At 39.3% G+C, this 19,724-nt stretch overlaps 1 protein-coding gene across 2 annotated transcripts in view; it reads left to right on the forward strand.

Annotated features, from left to right (window-relative positions):
• The first annotated feature begins 6,685 nt into the window (after nt 1-6,685).
• The window catches only part of CERKL (ceramide kinase like), a 55,424-nt gene continuing 42,385 nt past the window's right edge, over nt 6,686-19,724 (forward strand). For both annotated transcript variants that reach the window (XM_054173903.1, XM_054173910.1), the window contains exon 1: nt 6,686-7,051. In XM_054173903.1, the coding sequence (XP_054029878.1) occupies nt 6,742-7,051 (310 nt within the window). In that variant the 5' untranslated portion in view covers nt 6,686-6,741. The remainder of the gene's footprint in view (nt 7,052-19,724) is intronic.

Here is a 19,724-nt window from a genome sequence, read left to right on the forward strand (position 1 = left end):
TAATTATCAACAGGTCTTTGACCCTCGGAAACAGATTTAAGACGTTTCCTAAAGTACTTTAGATGAGCCTGTCACAAAGCAGAGGCATTTCACAAATAATTCACAAATCCAGTAGAGAGCGAACAGACTCTTCTGTCTATGGGGCCATTTTCTTTTTTTTTTTTTTTTTTTTTTTTTTTGACGAGAAACCGAGCTGCAGACCTCTGTTTTGGAAGGTGCTTATAGCTACGGAAACCCAGCGCTTGGGGCTGCAAACTTGTATGAGCACTGCAGCACTAGCCGACCCTTCTTGCTAAAAACACACTGAACGTTAATTGCAACGCCGGCTGATGCATTTTGCAGCATCTCCCTGTGTTTCACCCTAGCCTGTATCTCCGTGCTCCAGTTTGCTGCATTTGAAAAGTTGGAAAGCAAAAGACAACTTCTCAAGCACCCAATATACCCTTCTCAGAACAGCTAAATATAACCAAGATAACCCGAGGGCAGAAAAATAACGACCTTTTTTTCCAGGTAAAATTGAAAAAGCTGACCCAGGCTTTTCTTGCCTTTTGGTTATGTGCCTTCTTAAACATAAGGATTCTTCTAGTCAGTCAAGGGGCAACTCACATGCCACCATCTTTTATTCAAAGGCAGGCACAGATGTTCCTTCTGCAGGGGAGGTTTTAATTTATGAAAATGATATTGTTTATGCATGAATGCACTCTGCATAACACAGTACTTCCATCTGATGAGAGAAATGCCACAGAACCAGTGCCAATGTCAGGAACATATTCTGCAAATTTAGTTGCTTAAATGTTTAATGAATATTTGGAAGGCATTTCCAAACCACAAGAAACGTTTTCAATTACCTTTTCTTTTTCCACAGTTAATAACAAAATTCAACTCCTCTAGCCAATGCAATTTACTTAGAAGATCTACCTAGGCTATCCAATTGTTTGCCACAGCAATTCTTTAGAGAAAACAATATTTTAATGCTATGAGCAACCTAGCAAGAAAAATTAATTAGACATTTTAGTAACTAGAGGCTCTGTTTTAAAAACCAGTCATGAGTTTTGTTATTTCAATTAGTTTAGGGTTTCCCCCCCATCACACATACCCTATATAACATATTGGAGATCTCCCCCCTCCCTTTGCTCTTGCTTCCAATGCCTCCATGTTATTTATTTATTTACTGTTAATATCACGCCCAATCTCAAAATCTCTGCTGACGACTCCCACAGGAAGGTCTATCAAGGTCTCTTTCAAAGGAAAGAATTACTCACACTGTTCCTTTCCTATAACATATTGCTAATTAACGAAGGTTATAGTAGCATTACCTAACTGCCTTATCTGGAAGAAACTCTGGGTTTGAGTCAGACCTACACACATGCAGGGTAATCCAGTACAGGCCTAGAACTCTGTTTTTATCGTTTGTTTGGACTCCTTTATGCCATACTTCTAACAGCAGAAATTGTTCTGCCCCCAGTGTATGCTTGAGAAGACCCTCGTGCAATTTCTGCAGGCACTGCACAAGTTAACAGTCACAACTTGCAGCTTTTCCCTTCTTGGTTTCCTGAAGCAACAGAAGAGGGTCTGAGGGGTATAGACCCATTGTGGCCTGTGATACAGTTGAAGACTGATCTATGTCAGAAAGTTCTGAAATGGGGGAATTTCAGGTTACATCCATCTGGTGACTGAAGCGTCAGGTTTTAAATAGCCAAATGAAAAACATGCTTGAATATCACCAGACATTCACCCAATGTCTTCAGGCAGACTGTCCAAGTGAAAGGAAGTAGATTCAAGGGGAGTGAAGATTCCTGAATTCACCAGAAGACAACAGAGCATTTTTTTTCTCCAGAAGATACTGTTCTAGAATTTTAATAAGCTTGTATTAAAAAGCAACATGCAATACCAGAGGCAATAGGAATTAATAGAACCACTTCTTAACTAAATCTTAAGAGCAAGCAAAACAAATACTGTCTATAATTTCTAACAGTAGAAATTCTTGAGACTGTTATAACTGATTAAAACTGGATCCATTTTGACATTAAAAATTGCTTTTGACATAGTGAACATGAGTTGTTTGGTTTTTAAGAAACAAACCCCCACAGTATTTCTGTACAAAGAAGCATCTTGTAAAATAGTTTTAGAAATTATAGAGTTAAATTCCATGTTCAAGTACATATATAAAGTATCCAAAGATTAAAAAAAAAAAACAAACAAAACACCTCACCCCTCCCAAATGGAACAACAAAAGCAAACAAAAACCCCACAACAAAACCCACTCAGTTCTCACTCATTCATCCTGAAGAAAAACTCAAAGAAATGAAACGTGGAATTTTTCCTGGTGCTGTATCAGGGAAAATACGTAGAAATTTGACTTTATTTTTATTGACCAACATGGGTTGTATGGTAATAATTTCAGAAATTGTAAGTGGTCTGAAAATCCTGCACTACAAACCCCTTGAAAAACATAGTACATGCATACATATCAAAACAGTGAGCTGAAGATCTACAAATAAACTGTTATTTAAATATGCACATAAGTGTTTTTTAAATAATTCATATATGTATTTAACAAACTGTCAGAAGCTATGCAATACAAAATTAAAACTGACAATGCTCTCAAAGCATTCTCTTAAGTATTTAGGTTGCCTACAGGGTATGTAAAACATAGAATATCAGCCTTGGTTTTTAGTTTCCTAGCTTGTAGTAGTTGGCAGCATAGAATTAACTGCATTTTGTATGAAACAAAATAGAAGCAACTAAGATTTACACTGGTTGCAATATTTTGGTGACAGCATTCAGAGTAAAGCTTTATTACTTTAAAAAGACAGCAAATCCACTTAATGAAAAAATAAAAATAAAATGTCTTCTGATCAACATAATCTCATTTTATATTCTTTCCCACTACCAAATTTTCCTCTGTTGTTCTCTTTGCAGAAATTTGTTCATCTCTACAAGTTCAGACTTTATTTTCCTTATCTCTCTTTTTCCTTTAAAAAAATAAAAAATACCCCCCTGTTCCTTTCCAAGCACATATAAAGGGACACAGTAACAGCAATGCTGTCTTCTACAGATTATTGGTGCCATTTTTCTTCCAAATAACTAATGACTTCACTTACTGTGCAACAACTTTAGCATTCTGCTTAACATCTCTTCTCAGTCAAGGTAAATAAATACAAAAGAGATGAAATAATTTATAAAAGATGTAATATAAGAAGGGAACATTCTTAGGAGAGTTAATATTTAGTGTGGACTGCACACTAAACCATCTCTGTATAAACAGACATTGTAGCCAGAAAATATACCAGCCAAAGGGATGCTGCCAATTTCAAAACTCAAGTTTCTCCACAAGCAAATCTCCATTAGCCACTGAAACAAGCTAGCTACCAGCAATGTTCAGCTAAATCCTCCAGATTGGGCATAAGGTATTTTCCTCACAACATCCCCTTCTATCTTCTTAATTCCTGTTCTTCAATTTCAGCAACACCTTATCTAAATGTTCTTGAGGTGAAAGTGAGACTCCCACTACTTTGTAGCATCTAGAGAGCATAAGATGATGTCCTTCATCCAAAAAGGAATGCTGTTAGTTTAAGAGAGGTTATCTCATCTCTTTATTTCCTACTGCCTCTTGTCCAGGCCCAGAGAATGGTCCTTGAGCTCAAGGCCATTTTCTTGGCATGAAATGAGTTTATATAGCTATCTGGACTACCTTGGTCAGGTATGTTGGTCCCCACCTGACACATGTTCACACTTATTTCCACTCCTTTTATAAAATAGCCTTAGTACTCATTAATATTCTTCCTCTTGGTCTGCTAGCTACTAAGGCCTCAAAGCCACTACCAAGCCTTATAAAAACTCTGACCAGCCCCACCTATAACCTCTCCCACCAACCCCATCCAAGGGCCTGGAACTCTATTTCAGTTCCACCTGGCCTATCAGTTTCTTCAGAGTTTTTGTTGGACACTGTTTTCTGGTTTAATTACAGCCCTGATCTGGCTATGAGTCCTGCTGATCTGCACCTGTGAGCCAATGTCCGGCAGGGCCTGGACTCAAGCCTCACCTCATCACTGTGAACTTGCCTGATGATTTGAAGTCTCCAGGGAATCGTGGCATGCTCTCTGGCCTTTCTTATTCAGCTACCACCACATAGGTCCTGTCCAGAAAGGCCCCTGCCTTGATAGCCCTGGGGTTTCCTTTTGGCTCCCTGGCTCTTAAGGTACAGTTGGCCCTTGCTGTGCCCTGACAATGGCTTTGTTTCCCTTCCTGGTGTGCCATACATCCTTTTTGGTTTTTTTGCTCCTTCTACTTTATTTAAGTTGCTTCACATCTGAAAAATTGATAAAATATTATGTCTGAACTATTCTGTGTTTTTTCAAAATCAGTAGCAAATCTGAAAGTTGTGATATTTAAAACAAAGTCTATTGGAGTAGACTTGCTTAGAATGTTTCTTTTCCCTCCCCAGAAAAAGTGTCCATCTCAGACTTACAAATTGTGTAGATTGAGGATTTAACAGGAGGGAACCAGGAATTAGTAGACTTCTTCCTATGTTTTTTTTTAACTAGGTAAGTTTTTGCTACTATAGAAGTTTTCTTACTATTTTATGGTTTTTATCTACTACATTTTAGTATATTGACAGTTTGTGATTTAATACGCTTTTCAAATAATGTCAATAAAAGGGTGTTAAAAGTTTTAATGACATCAGCTGAAGGGTATTATATGTCTCTTAGTAACTGTAATAGACTTCCACTGATGAAACTGAAAATACTGTTTTTTTATGATTCTAAGACAGTCAACAGCTTATTCTTTCCTGTACCTTATGAGAAATTATCTAGGGATGATATATAATATAGGTGGCACAGACTAATAAATGGTCTCAGAAACAAACAGGGCACACAGCCTCAAAATAGATTCAACTATATCCAGTTTCATGTTGTGCTTTATTTTCTAGTTACTGATTTAGCTTTCCTTTTGAATGACATCAATGCAAACACATTGATTGACTAGCAGTTTTTCCTGCCTTGTCACTTGGTTATATTTGGGGAAAAAAACCCACAACATTTTGCATAAAACTTCCACAGTTTACACTATTTCAATTATTTGCATTTTGATTTATTTGATTACTTCGAAGTCAAGATATTTATATCCCAACAAAGTAGATATAAGGGACAACAAATATTGACACAAAGTCAGAACTTGACTATAGATACTAGCAGCTTTAAGCAAGCAGAAACTTTACACGGTCCTGATATGATTCAAAAAGGTGAAATGGTGTGGGCTACATTTCAGTGAAAACTGTATCAATGGCTTGATGCAAATTGATAATGGCTTACAGGTTGCCTATTTAACAAATGCTCACATCATTCTTCAAATGTGGCAAAGTAATATTTGGAAACAAGTATAAAAATCTGTATCATGGTGGCTTTAAAAATGTGGTTTAAGACCGTCCTCAGCTACCTAAATAGCAGTTTATGGAACTATTAAGGAAGGCAGTTTAACAGCTATGAAATTGTGTATAATTTCTTGGACTTTTGTCTGGTTTGATTGCAGGCAATCAGATTTCCTTACCTGCACCAGCCTTTCTTCTAGAGCTAAACATTATAGGTAGAGTAATTGATAATTTGACATGCCATTTGAGGTGTTATTTCTACCAATCTGCAATAGGCAACACCTTAAATTTATTGCTTTATTTCTCAGAGGGATATTGTGTATTTTTGTTACTATAAATACCGAAGATAGAATTACTAAACTGCTCCTTTGAAAAAGGCCATTTCATGACACCAGGACATTATACTATAAAGCACTTGTGGACTCATGAGTTGGAATTTAGGCTGGAGCTCTAATGTGATTGTTGACAGTGAATCTTACAACCCCTCTGAGTAAGGCTGTCATACCTTCAAACAGCAAAATCCATTATTTACAGAGTGGTAGTAAAGAAGTGGGTTTCCTAACCTGCATTTAAGTTTTGAGGGTGAGGGATCACTGTGCAGTCTTCTGTGTATACTTTCTGCATTGGCCTACTTGATACAGAATGTAACGTATGGTTTATAACAGATTCTGAGATATTGTATTCCTCAGTTATTATGGTGTGTACAATCATGTGTACAATCGTGGTAATAAGTGTTTTGCAGCATGAATCTCAGCATGATATTTCTCTTAAGGCTAAACCACATGTACAACTTGCGAAAGAGGTTTTCAGTATGAAAGAACTGTTGTAACTTTGTGTCATAGTATTCCTAAACTGAGTAAGACAGCACTATCAGTGATGACAGAAAGGGAGAAGAGACATTGGACTCTTCTAACTGCAGGAATTCTTTTTCATTATCACACTCCCTCATTGCTCTCTCTGGGGAAGTCAGAGTAACACAGGAGAAGAGCCAGCGTGCCTTTTAGCCCTTCTCGCAGTGGCCGTATAAAGCACTAAATCCAATGCAGGGGCCCAAGTTTGGGCCGGTACCTAGCGCAGTGGGCAGCAGGGAGAGGCTCAGCAGGCGGCAGCAGCGGTGCCAGCCTGCACTGGGCCCACTTCTTGGCGATGTCCTGCCCTGATGTTGTCAGCGAAGGGCTCCCGCTCCGCAAGAACATCCCGGGCCCGAACAGCTTGATCGCTGCTCACCGTCCACCGGGAGGACGAGACTCGCTGCCCCGAGCGGGCGCCGCCGCGCCGACCCTAGGGCGGCCGCGGCCCCGCCCGCGGGGCGGGGCGGGCGCTGCCTTGGCAGCAGCCGGGACGCGGCGAACGGCCGGTGTCGCACCGCCATGCTGGGCGCTGTGGCCCCTGTTCTTCGCAAGCAGAGACGGGCCTGGCCTGAGCGGCTGGCCGGCGGCCGCCCCCCGTGGAAGCCGCGCTCGCAGGCGATGGCCACTGGCGCCTCTCGCTCTCGCTGCTCGGAGGGTGCGGTGGCGGAGAGGCAACGGAGAGTGGCCCCACTGGCGGCGACTTCGCCGGCCGAGGCGGGTGAGGAGCCGCTCCTCAGGGGCATCTTCGAGATCAGCAAGAGGAGCTGCGACGTGGTGCTGAGCGCCCGGCGGCTCCGCTGGAGCCCCATCCTGCCCGAGAGCCCCACAGGTGGGACGGGGCAGGGCAGGGGGTGTCCGCCGTAGGGTCCGGGCTCAGCCCAGGCCAGTTCCGGGAGCGGGCGGCGGGACCCGGGCTGGGACGAGCTGCAGGGAAAGGTGAACTGTGGCTCGGGCCTCTACGGGAAGAGTCGCCTTAAAATGGAATTACAGTAAACTGGTTAAAGTCAGCAGTGTCAGGCACGCCTCTTCCCTCAGAGTGAATCCCTGGTGATTAAAAAGAAAAAAAAAAAATCATAATGCAATGAATAGCTTTTCCTGGTGAGACCCTTTCCTTCTTGTGGGTGATAAAAAAGGGACAAAATGTAAAAGGTGGTGGGTTTAGGGCTTTTAAAACCCAGTCAGAACAGTAAGATAATTTGATTTTTTTTCTGCTGCATCAGCTTTTCTCAGCTTACTCTCATGGATACACGAGCTAAAGCCGATGTAGGTGGGTATGGTTTTGTGAGATGTGCAAGAGTTTTGCGATGAGGATTCTGTGGGAGGTTGTCCTTGCTCTGATACAGCAACATGCTGTTAAAAAGGATTTGATAAGTGAAACAACACAAAAAAGTTACAGAAAAAAAGCAATGCTCCTTAAACTTACCCAAATATTTTTTGTTTTATTTTTTCTCCTAGAAACTGTGAAAACAAACTTGCTTTCAAAACAGCATGCACACTCTTAAAAGTGCTTGTTTATTGCAGTGACCTCCCAGCGCTTATGTGGAGGAGGAAATCTGTTGCGTTCAGGAATGCAGAGTTTTCAGACAGCATAGTTGCCTTCTGGTATGGCATAGTTAGCTTGTGCAGGCCCAAAATACCAGATCTTATTTTAGTAGTATTTTGGACAGAACTTAGAGCTTCATGTAAGTAAGATCCAACCAAATCAGAGAAACAGAGTTTCTTACATATACCATGGTAATTAGCTGTTCTCAAAGCAGTCGGTGTGCCGTGGAGGCTCAAGAGTGATGTGTTAATGCAGTGTTTTGCTTAGACTTCAGTACCTACTTTTCAGCAGGCCCGTTGAGTTCTGATGACAGCTACACTGTGTGGGCAGTTCCTCCTGTAGAGCCAGTCTGGGTGCCTTAGTGGTGCTGTTACATAATACCGTAGCCCCTCTTCCTCTCTTTGGGGCTTAACTGCAGATCTCTGATTATGGGATCTGAAATATGTTGGTTAATTATGATGTACTAATTATTTAGTTCCTTGCGCAGTGCTCTAATTTGATGGACACTTTATGTTCTGGCTACTTTAATATAGCTTGAATTGCCATATATCAGGAACTAGGGTCCAGAATTGTCTTTTAATTGTCATCAGTAAAGGATTTTAAGGTACTGTCAGGAAGAATTAATTTCAGTATCTATTGCTCCATGCTTCCAGGAATGTAAATATATTGTAGATTTTAAAAAAAAAGAAAAGTGTTATTTTAAAGGAAAAATCTACCCCTTAAGTTGTGACTTTTTGTAAGACCTTTTCTTCCTTACTCACTGCAGACACTGGGAGCTTCTTTTGTCTTAGTTACTGCAAGGTAATAAAGTACGGAATGCTTAAAATCAGGCATATTGCAGATGGCAGAACTTCATGAGTCTTACAGAAAACAGCACTGGCAAATCAGTGTCAGTTATATCAGGATTTGGGCTTTTACAGCACATTTCTTAAATATATGCCATATTTCTTTGTTCTGACAAGGGAGCATTTGGCTTCTGAATATTTTGGTTTCCGAGAAGCTCTTAATGTCCTACTTTACTCCAGTGAAAAAGGCAATTTGGTGTCTTCAAAATGCTGTGTTTTTCCTGAAGTTTGTGCTAGGCTTTAAGTTTTTACTTTATGATTTCCAAATTTTTAAATGTCCTGTACTTGACAGAAGATAACAGGATTTTCACTTCCTCTGTTGGTATACATGCCATCACAATGTCATTTGTGGCTGTTCCAAGCTCTCTTTGTAAATGAAATAACCTATAAAGGAAAACTATTAGGTTGATTCTGAGACTCTTCTATCCTTCTGGCTATGTTGTGATGGGAATACAACGGTCTACCTGAGCAGCATTCAGAATACTTGTGACTCCATTCTTTGGGCCAGCTCGGCTCTATGTGGGCCTGCTTGTGACTGCAGATGAGCTGAGCAGAAGCTGAAAGCATCACTGTGTAGGGCTTGTTGCCCTCAAAGGGATGAATTCAGCAAAAGTCCTGTGTGCTTTTCCTTCCATCTCAGATACAGTAGGTCAGAATGGTTTTATCTCTGTACTTCTAGAAGTCAAATACAGATCTTGGAGCTTGAATGCTTCTTCTCTCCCATATTCTTAGATCTCAGTAGCAGTTGCAAGTGTGGGATCTGTACTGGTGCTGTAAGGAGGTGGCTGTGTTATGGTCTTGTTCATGTAACCAAAGTACAGTAGTGCAGTGCTTGGGCCAGGCTGTCAGTAGGTACATGAGACTATCAATGGCTGTCTGGACAAATCTGTTCCACTGGGATTTGGCTTAAGCATACTTTCTCCAAAACAAAAGCTTTGTAACATAATTTGCTTTAGGTCAGGTCTTTGCACTTTGCCAGTGATGATGAATATCAACTGCTTTGACTTGTATGTAGTAAATCTTCCTGTTGTAGGAAAAGACCTTTTTTCTATGGCAGTCAATTCAGTCTATCAAGTCAGAGAATTGAAAAGTAGTCATTCTCCCCTGTTCCCTAATCTCCCATCCTCAATAGTTCCCCAAAAGTATTCCTGTCTTGCTAAATTCTGCAGTTTTGTGGTTCCCATCACATGGTCATATATGTAATAAGTTGTGCAGCTTTGGCTCCTTCAGTTTATAAATAGAACTCAAAGCTCCAGCTTAAAGTACCCAAGCAGGTAACATCTGCTGTGCCTGGGCTTGATCACGTCACACACATGTATGCGTAGTTCTGCCTCACTGCACTCTTTCTGTGCAGCTTTTGGCAGCATGATTATCAGGCAGACTTCCTTCTTTGCTCTCTCTGATTTCTGCAGCTTCTGCCTCCTAGAGGTTTTTGGCTATCTATGCTTGCTGAGGATTTTTGATGGTTTGCTTTGTTGTTTACTTTTGAGATCACAGAATGGTAGGGGTTGGAAGAGACCTCTGAGATGTTATAGTGAGCCCCCCCCCCCAACCTCTTCTCCCCTCTCAAATAAGCATGACCTATTATGAATTTTGCATGTTCTCTTTAAAGCTTTGGGCACAATAAGGTCTGAGCAGGCACCTGAATGTGCAGCCTGAGAGTGAATGCGTCCAAGTGGGGATGTAGGCAGTGCGAGGTATGGCTTGGCCAGCCTCTCTGAAACGCTGCAGTTTTACAGTCTGGGTGTGCAACTTGGCTGAGCCTTTTCTCACTGGCACCAGATACCCTCTGACTCTCAGCTAGTTTCTTGCTTTAAACAATGCAGTGGGCATTGTGATGAGAAGTAGAGCTCAAAGGCACTAGTTACTTGTTGGTTTGTTTTTTTTTGTTTGTTTTTTTTTTTTTTTTTAAATTTTCTTTTTTGTTTGGTTGGTTTGGGTTTTTTGTTTTGTTTTGTTTTGTTTTTTTTCCACCTCTAGCTTCATTCTGTGTGACTTTCCTATGCTATAAATATGACAGAAATTAAGAAAAAAACCCAGGACTTCTCTCTCTGCATTAATAATTCAGCCCCAAACTGTAGAGCTGCTCATTTTGGATGCTCCTTCAAAACCATAGCGGAAGAAGCTAACTGAAGTACAGATATTCATATTATATGTAATATTTAGATCTTTCCAGAAGATAAGAATGACTGAATGATGGAAGAAAAGAGTTATTTATGTTTAAGGACAAATGCTTAGAGTGGAATTTGTTTTTGATGTGGAAAAATTAAAAAAAATTATTAAATGATTAGCAGCAATGGATGTGAGAGCCCTTTGTGTTTTAGAGCAGTTTCGTACAACTACTGTCAGTTCAATCTTCTTTATGCTGCTATTCTTATGTCTTGCTTTTGCTGTTGATCAGAAATTCAATCCTAATATTTCTTTATAGCTTTCATCATCTTTTAGAAGATTGACACAGAATTTTCCAATTTACAATAATTGCAGGTTTCCAGCAGATTTCTGTCAGGTAGCAAATGGAAGAAAACTAGCATTAGCTCAATGTTTTACTGGTATGTGAAGCCCAGAGTCTTTTGATCCTTATTAAAAACTGGTTATTTGTGTGTATAGTGTACTTGACTGAAGGGTTTATGAAATTGTTCCTTCAGACTGGCAGTGTGTAGGCTGGACTGAGTATGTGGATAGTAATAATGATTTGGAAAAAACTTGCTGTTTTTAATACAGTCAATTGAACACAATATTCTAAGCTAAGGAAGTAAGATCTCTGAAGCAATACAGAAGTTAATGTATTACTGAATATATATTTTCATAATGAAGTGAAAAGATTTTATGTGTTTAAGTATGCTATTCTTATACATAAATATACCGTGGTTCTTGTTGATATTAATCTAAAATATCAAATTATAAATGTTTTACATAAGTACAGCAATAAGGAAAAAATCACTGGTGTATTTTTAACAGTGAAAGAGTTAGCATTAAAGGACTTAAAATTAATTCCGAGTGCATAGTGGCCTGCTGCCAAGGCTATTTAGGAACAGATGTGGCTGAAATAGATACCAATAGTCTGTTTGGGATCTCTAAAGTAAGACATCTGTCAGTCTATCGGTCAGTCAGGAATAATGGAAATGGGAACTGGCTGCTACAAAATGCGAATTACTGAAGTTCCACATTGATTGAATTCAAAGCTTTTGATTCTACTTCTGACATGTAGAGAATACAATTTCTTCAAGTGGCTTATTGTCCGTACAGGAAAACTATTTTTAAGGAAGAGACATAAAAATAATATGAAGTGTAATTGAGAGAGAGATGTGCATGTGTGACATTAATGTGTGGCTTTAAGCTGTAAATGGAAGGAGGAAAGCATCCAGTTTTAAAGAATCCCGTGGGGAACTTGTAAGACACTTTTAAATCTTTTTCAACAAAGTTCATAAAACTAATGTAATTTAGATAAATGCTGCATGAAGCTGTGAAAAAATTTATTAATTTATAACTTCTTGTTAAAAAAATATTTAAGGAAATGGTGTTTACTAATTAAAGGCATCTTGAATTTGTTCTTTCTTTCAGGTGACTTACAGAGATGCCTTAATTCTCGGTGTGTATTTTGTCCTTTTTCAGCGGATCAGGCTGTGGCTATGCTTTTGTGGCACAATTTACATTATTTCATGCTTTTGGGTGTTTTTTCCTGCATTTTGCATGTTTATGAGCCTCTCTGCTTATGTTGAAAGGGATTTACATACCCTGGGCATCTAACAGTGGCTTTTGTATATACAAAAGGTATCTAAGTCTTTGTTCCAGAAAATAAGCTTCTATGCTAGATCTTGCAAATTGTGTTTGTGTGTGTTTGGGTTTACATACATGTTACGTTATGCAAGTGTTAGTGACTTAGATTGAGATGCTACATGAATCTGAAATAACAGGATTTATTTAGCTTTCATACTAAGTAATTTCTCTTCTTTGTGGTCTTTTAAATGCAAAACTATTTCTATTGGTGATGTTGTGGTTTGTGTTATCTTAAAGCTGTTGTAGACCGTAAAACAGCAAGTTTCAAACTTACCTAAAGGTGATTTATTTTCCCTTTCTTCACCCCACCCCTTGCTTTCTTTTTCTTTGTTTCTCTTGTTGCACTATGTAGTAATTAGTTCTTGCCATACACTGTTAGTAGGGATAAGGTGATGGTCTGCTTTATTCATCTCCTATGCCTGCTTGTTGAGTGAGGAATGGTGGCTGGCTGGGTGCTCAGTGTACTATGCATCACCAGGCATTTGGCACACTAGTAACAAGCCAGACGTAGCTGATGCTGTTTTTTGGCTGCAGAGCAGGCCAAACAAAAAAAGATAGGTTGGAATCAAGGAGCAATCAAGAACAGTGTGGTGGGAGTGAGACGATATATTAAGAGAGTGTAAGGGTTTTGGTGAAGTGCCATATGGGTGTGGGAGCGATTTGTGGGCACTATGGAGAGGGATACTGGCGAATGGAGGGGAAACTGAAGCTGTTGCTGAGCAGATGGGAAGTTATACAGGGTGGTGCTATAGCACATGAAATTTGTATAATACAGGGTAGGGAAATCCCTGGAAAGGCAGAAGCGATGTAATAAGGTGGTGAGGTAAAGAGGGGTCATTAAAATATAAATGTCATCAAACTTCTGTAATATTCCTGTTCATAGAAGAATTGCCAACTCTTGACTGTTTTCTGTGCAAAAGTGTACATGAGTAAATTGATAATCTTGCTGATATACCACGGTGGAAAGAATTCAGTAGTGTAAATTTAAAAATGTTGATATACTAACCAATCTTTGATGTCCATGCTAGTGCTGTTTTAATGTTTGTGATAGTGCTATAGGGCTGAGTCCCTACCTCAGTGTAAATGAATATTCTTTTAACATTTTTAAAACAGGTATGCAGGCAAACCCCTTATCTAAGCATAAATCTCGTATTTCAGTTTCTGATTTGTCCTCTTCAGCCTTTGAGCAACACTATTTTATTTTATTTTTCTTCTCTGTTGTATTCTACATTCTGGTGTAATCTTTTCTTGGTTGTCATTTTACCCTATTATCCCTGAATTTGTATCCCTCTACTGTGAAGCTTTATGTCTTTTCTGTTCCATCAAGTGTTGCCAATTCATCTTGATACTCAGGTTTAATTTATTAAAAAATGCATGGTTTCTTTCAGACAATCCTTTCTATTTAGCAGCAGTGCTCTGTAACTGTCCAAAATCCTGAAATCCTCCTGATTTTTTTTTTCCTTTTTAGGTAATGCCTACAGGAAATAAATACAGATCCCGACGAATAGCTTGGCTGCTCAGCAGTCTGACACTACTTCCTACTTGTTTTTTATCTGCAGCTGTTTCTTTCCTTGAACTGTGTGTGGAATGTGTTTCTCTAGCACCTTATGTGGGATGATTGTGGGGATCATGGTGCCTAATGGGGCCTTCTACTGTGGTAAATCCTTGTAAGTGTGCTTCCATAACTTTAACTGTTTATGATAATAAAAAGGTTGGAATTCAAAGTATTAGGTTCTTTTGATTTTCTTATTTTGTGTCTTGGAAAAGCACATGCTCAGATTAAGGCATTTCTATCTTTATTTCACAGCTACAAAATAAAAATGAAGCAGGAAAATCTGTCATCTGCTCTTCTTGGAGTCAAAATAGAAGTTAGATAAACAGTTTTTCTGTCATTGTAGGTATCTTATTTGTGAACTATGTATGTTACAAAGCAGCAAGTAAATAATAGATGTTGTTGCAATTATGCAAAACCCAAAGAAACAGGTAGTTTTTATTAGTTGGTTCATTTAGATATATCCTACTGTACTATGCACTGGCTTTAGAAGGAAGTTTTTACTTCAATACAAATAGTACTGTAAAAAATATTTTTATTCTTCTTAGACAGTTTATGAAAAAGTTAAATGGCTGAAAACCTGACAACAAAACCCTGAAAAAGTGAGTTGTATGCCTTAACATTAGTGAGTTGTGGAACTAATGTTTTCCTTCCAAGGAAATCAGTGATCCTGGGTTTTTTATGACTTATGTTGTAACAGTATGTGCAGACAAAAAACCATAATGTGTTGAGTATCTGATACGTGTATTACCATATTGCCATAAGGAACTGCTATTATGTTAGACACCAACTGATTTTGTGATAGTGTTGGATTTCTCTCACATATGCTTATGTTTTTGTACAGATGATCCTTTAGGAACATCTGCTAGTTTTGTGGTGGTATCTGCTGTTTCCTTTCAAAATTTGACCTTTTAGTCATTTCGTTGTGAGACTGCTATAGAATTGCATTATACTAAGATCCTTGTCTAAATTGATTCTTGTCTCATGGATATTAACTGTCATTTTTTTGAGTTAATTGTGTTTCACCATTCTCTGGCATACTACAGAGTCGAATGCAACCATATAGTTAATAAAAGAATCTTTCAAAATACCATTTAATGATTCATCCCTATTTAAACTGCTGAATTAAAATATGTGACTAGAAATTCCTGCTTCCAGTTGGTTAGGTGGTCTCAAAAGTACTTGTGTCTGCAGATTGTGTCTGCAGATTAAGTTTAAAGGTGGTATTTCTCAAACTATTTCACTAGGGAAGAAGTTTCGGAATTCCCTTCTTGCTATTTAGGAGCCCTTTCTCCTTTAGTTGAAGTACAGTTCTTTGGACAGTGATACCAGGTTAGGATCATATCTTCAAGTGTAGCTAAATAAGTAAAAATGCAAACACAACTGAAATTCAGTTGTGCATGTGACACTGCAACTGGCAGGGAAGTCATGACCCTGTAAATACAGCTAGAAGTGGGTTTTTAGCATGTTGGAAACTCCACCTCTTGGATGAATACCAAGATGTATTATAATCTTTTTCACATGTAGATACTCTCTGGGTAACTGGATTTTGTGCAATTACAATAAAGAGGTGGAGACTTTGATATTTTCTATTTGTGCACTCTAGTTGAGCATAGAAATAATTTTTGTAGCACTTCACATTTTATGATCAAACTGTTAAGTGGTGGTGTTCTGCAGGAAAGAGTGATGTGGTTTTTGTTGTTGTAATTCGGAAAAGGCGTAGGTCTGAATTTTCATGTGAGCCTTGATGTGTGGTAGCCTTTCTGAAAGGGATTTGATGAAAGAATAGATCTGCTGCAACTTCCTTCCCTGGCTTCTTATTTAGTTGTAGATACAGGAATATATTACATTTCTAGCAAAAAATGTAACTTGATTTACCTCACAGTTCTCTCATCTAGCAGGTGGCTGTTTCTTGCCTGTGTGTTGCAGTTTTAAACAAACCGTCAGTCCATGAACAGAATTCAGTGCCGAACTCTAAATTTCCTGGCTTTTGTCTGTTCAGGCTATGCAAGATGGTAGTTACTTAAATGCTTTTCAGTGCAGAGTTGTTGCTGTAGTCGGTTTATTTGAACTGTGACAATATATCTCTTCTGTCAGTCCATACACTCAAGCGAATATAGAGAGGTATGTTTTGTGGAGCTCAGAAAATGCAAAGCAACAGATGTTATGTACTGCACAATTATACGTATCCTGGAAACAGATCTTTACACAGTGCAGACAGTCTTGGGAAAACAAAATTTGACATAGAAATTAAGGGCAACAACATTAAATGCTTATGACTAAAATCTAACAATATTTTGCAGATTCTGTTCTGAGTGCTTAAATGTTCATTGTTCTGTTAAAACCTCTTATTTGATAGATGTTTAAAAATAGTCTTTGTATTTTTCCCTGTATTGCTTTACTATAGTATAGTAGAAATAGAATAAACATTTTCATTTTAAAATAATGTTGCAAGAAAATGGCTTTTTACAAAAGCCCTGTGCTATTGTAGCTGAAGTGAAAATTCTTGTAAATAAATTGCTAAAAGTAAATAGGAAATATTTCAAAACTTGCTGGATTTCAGTGTGAATACAGCACATCTTTGGCTGGCTGATCTGTTGACTGTTCTGAAGATGGTTCAGAATAAGATTGCTCCTGTCAAAGTCCTCTCCCTGGAACACTGTTTGTTGCAGGGCCTTTTGAAGACTCATCAAACAGCACTGTCAGGAAGGTACTGAAAGATTTCATACTTGGATGGTTTTGGACTTCCCAAAGGCCTTCTCTGTCACATCTACGTAGTGTAACTGGGGGTGAGGTAATTAGTTAAGGATCAAAATTATCATAGCACCAGTGAATAATGCACTGCTAGATGGCTATAGATGGTGATAACTCATGTCAATATCAAACTCTGAATGGGTTTGTGGCTTCATTTAGTGAATTCTGCAGTTGGCACATTCCAGGGTAAACCTAAACATATTTGTATGTTATGATAATCAGGAGAAAATGATACATAGATGTCTATTGGTATTATTTTTGTTAAAGGAAAAATAATATTTCATGCAAATATTTATTGGTCACTTGAATTCAGCCTTCAGCACACTCATTAAATAAGGCTGTGATTAAACTAAGAATATCCCCCAAATCCTTTTCTGTTCCATATATCTTTTGTGATGGAGGAGTAATAATTACTCAGATTGCTTCAGAAAACAACACTTAGTAGAAGAATAGAGTACCTGATAACTATTAGTAGTTTGTGGTTTAGTAGTTAATTATTTAAAATATGATGGAACCAAGCAGGTGGCAGTTTTGAAATTTTGTTGCTAGATCTCACTTTTTTTATGGAAACCATTTGGGGAGCACACAGAGAATTCAATACTGAACTTACAATGTAATTCATAGAGGTATACTTGTTTGTCTTGCTTAAAACATCTACTGCTTTTTGAAGTTGCAAGTTTAAGAGTGTAGCAATATTAGTTTGTATGCAGGACCAGAATAATGAAATGAATTTACAGTAGAAAGAAAGCTCTTCTTAAGTATTTATCTTTGTTTTTCTCATGTTTTGGGTTTTTGTTCTATTTTATGGAGTGAAAGCTTCCTGAAAAGTTCATGGTGCCTTTGGTGTATTAACAGTGTGGTCTGGCAGAAGTATGGAAAATGATGAAGTGGCATGGGATATACAAAGAAAAGCATGTGTGCTGAATTTGTTTGGCAACTGTTAAAATAGAAGTGGAAAAGCATTTTGAGATTGTTGATTATGTCCTACAGCACAGCCTCTGAGATATGGCCATTTTACAGATTTGATGAGACAAGGGGACAGTGAATCCAGGAGTTAATATAATTAAGCACAGTGTAATGTATTGATGTCTCATTTGAATGTCACCTTGGGATCAAGATCCGGAGCTGTAGCTAGACCATTGTAATGTATATAATCATAGGTTTATTATGTGGAAAATGTCACCTGTCACTTTAACAGTTGTTAGGATTATTATGTTAGGAATCATAAAAACCTAAGTAGATATTAAACCAGATGTTTGTATGCTCTATAAACCAATGGTTGTTTAACCACATCTTGAATCTTGTGTGCAGTTTTGGCATTCTCAACAAAGGCAATGTGTGACTGGAGAAAGTTCAGGGGGTGAAAATGATTAAAGATGAAGAATGGCTCCTAGATGAGAGTGACAGACTAGGCCAGTACTCTTGGGTCTGAAAGAGAAGCAGTTGAGATAGGCCTGGAGAGAGTAGATGGCAATGGCATTTTATCTTGATCTGAGTAAAGCATTTGACACCATCTCCCACAGCATCCTTGCAGCTAAACTGAGGAAGTGTGGTCTTGATGATCGGATAGTAAGGTGGATTGTGAACTGGTGGAAGGAAAGAAATTAAGAGAGTTGTAGTCAACTTTAGCCAGATATGGCGACGACGGAGGTTCTTGGAATCAATACGGCTGACCAATATGATCGGTACTGATCCTTTATTGTTCCAGTATTGCAGGCCTGTGGCTCAGGCCTATGGTGAAAGCATGGCACAGTAAAGCATGGAAGGAGAGGAGACAGGACAGGCAGAAAAAGAAGAAGAAGTGCATAGTAAGGAAACTGCTACAATTTATATAACCTTGGTATGCCTTGTTGGCATGGACTCGTTGGTCCCCTATGAGTGACCACACATCACACTATTGTAGATTATTGGTCCAACTATGGATGACACGTGAGGTTTGTTGATGCAGGTGCATGTCCTGTTGTCCTGAGATAACTTACTATGTTTCTAGCTACCAGCGTCTTGTTTTAGTTACAGTGCTGCAAGCACAGCACGGTTTTGGCATACTGGTAGCTGGCTCTGCACTTATGCTGAGCATGGCCTACCACCATGTCAGGCTCTTAGGCCTGTGCTGCCAGATTGCTCACACCGCTCGTAACTGGCATTCCCACAGTCAACGAGACAGAGTCTGGTTGGAGGCCTGTATCTAGTGGAGTCCCATAGGGGTTGGTACTGGGTCCAGTACTATTCAATATATTCATCAGTGACCTGGATGAGGGAACAGAGTGCAATGTCAGCAGAGTTGCTGATGACACAAAACTGGGAGGCGGCTGACACACCTGAAGGCTGTGCTGCTGTTCAGCAAGACCTGGGCAGGCTGGAGAGTTGGACGGGGAGAAATTGAATGAAACAAGTATTGAGTCTTGCATCTGGGAAATAACAACCCCATGTACCATGCGCTGCAGGCTGATGGAAAGCAGCTCTGGGGAAAAGGCCCTGGGGGTCTTGCTGGACAACAGGATGACCATGAGCCAGCAATGTACTCTTGTGGCCAAGAGGGCCAATGGCATGCTGGGGCGTATTAGAAAGGGTGTAGCTAGTAGGCTGTGAGAGGTTCTCCTTCCTGTCTACTTTGCCCTTGTGAGACCACATCTGGAATATTGTGTCTAGTTCAAGAAGGACAGGGAATGCTTGAAAGAGTCTAGCATAGAGCCATAAAGATGATTAAGCAAGTAGAACATTTGCCTTATGAGGAAAGGCTGAGGGAGCTGAGTCTCTTTAGCCTGGAGAAGAGGAGACTGAGGGATGACCTCATTAATATTTATAAGTATGTGAAGGGCAAGTGTTGGGAGGATGGAGCCAGGCTCTTCTCAGTGATGCCCAGTGATAGGACAAGGGGCAATGCGGGCAAGCTGGAGCACAGGAAGTTCCATGTGAACATAAGGAAAAACTTTTTCGCTGTGAGGGTGACAGAACACTGGAACAGGCTACCCAAAGAGGTTATGGAGTCTCCTTCTCTGGAAATATTCAAAACCCACCTGGATGCATTCCC

Source organism: Dryobates pubescens, chromosome 2 (genome assembly GCF_014839835.1).
Source record: "Dryobates pubescens isolate bDryPub1 chromosome 2, bDryPub1.pri, whole genome shotgun sequence".
NCBI lineage: Eukaryota > Metazoa > Chordata > Aves > Piciformes > Picidae > Dryobates > Dryobates pubescens.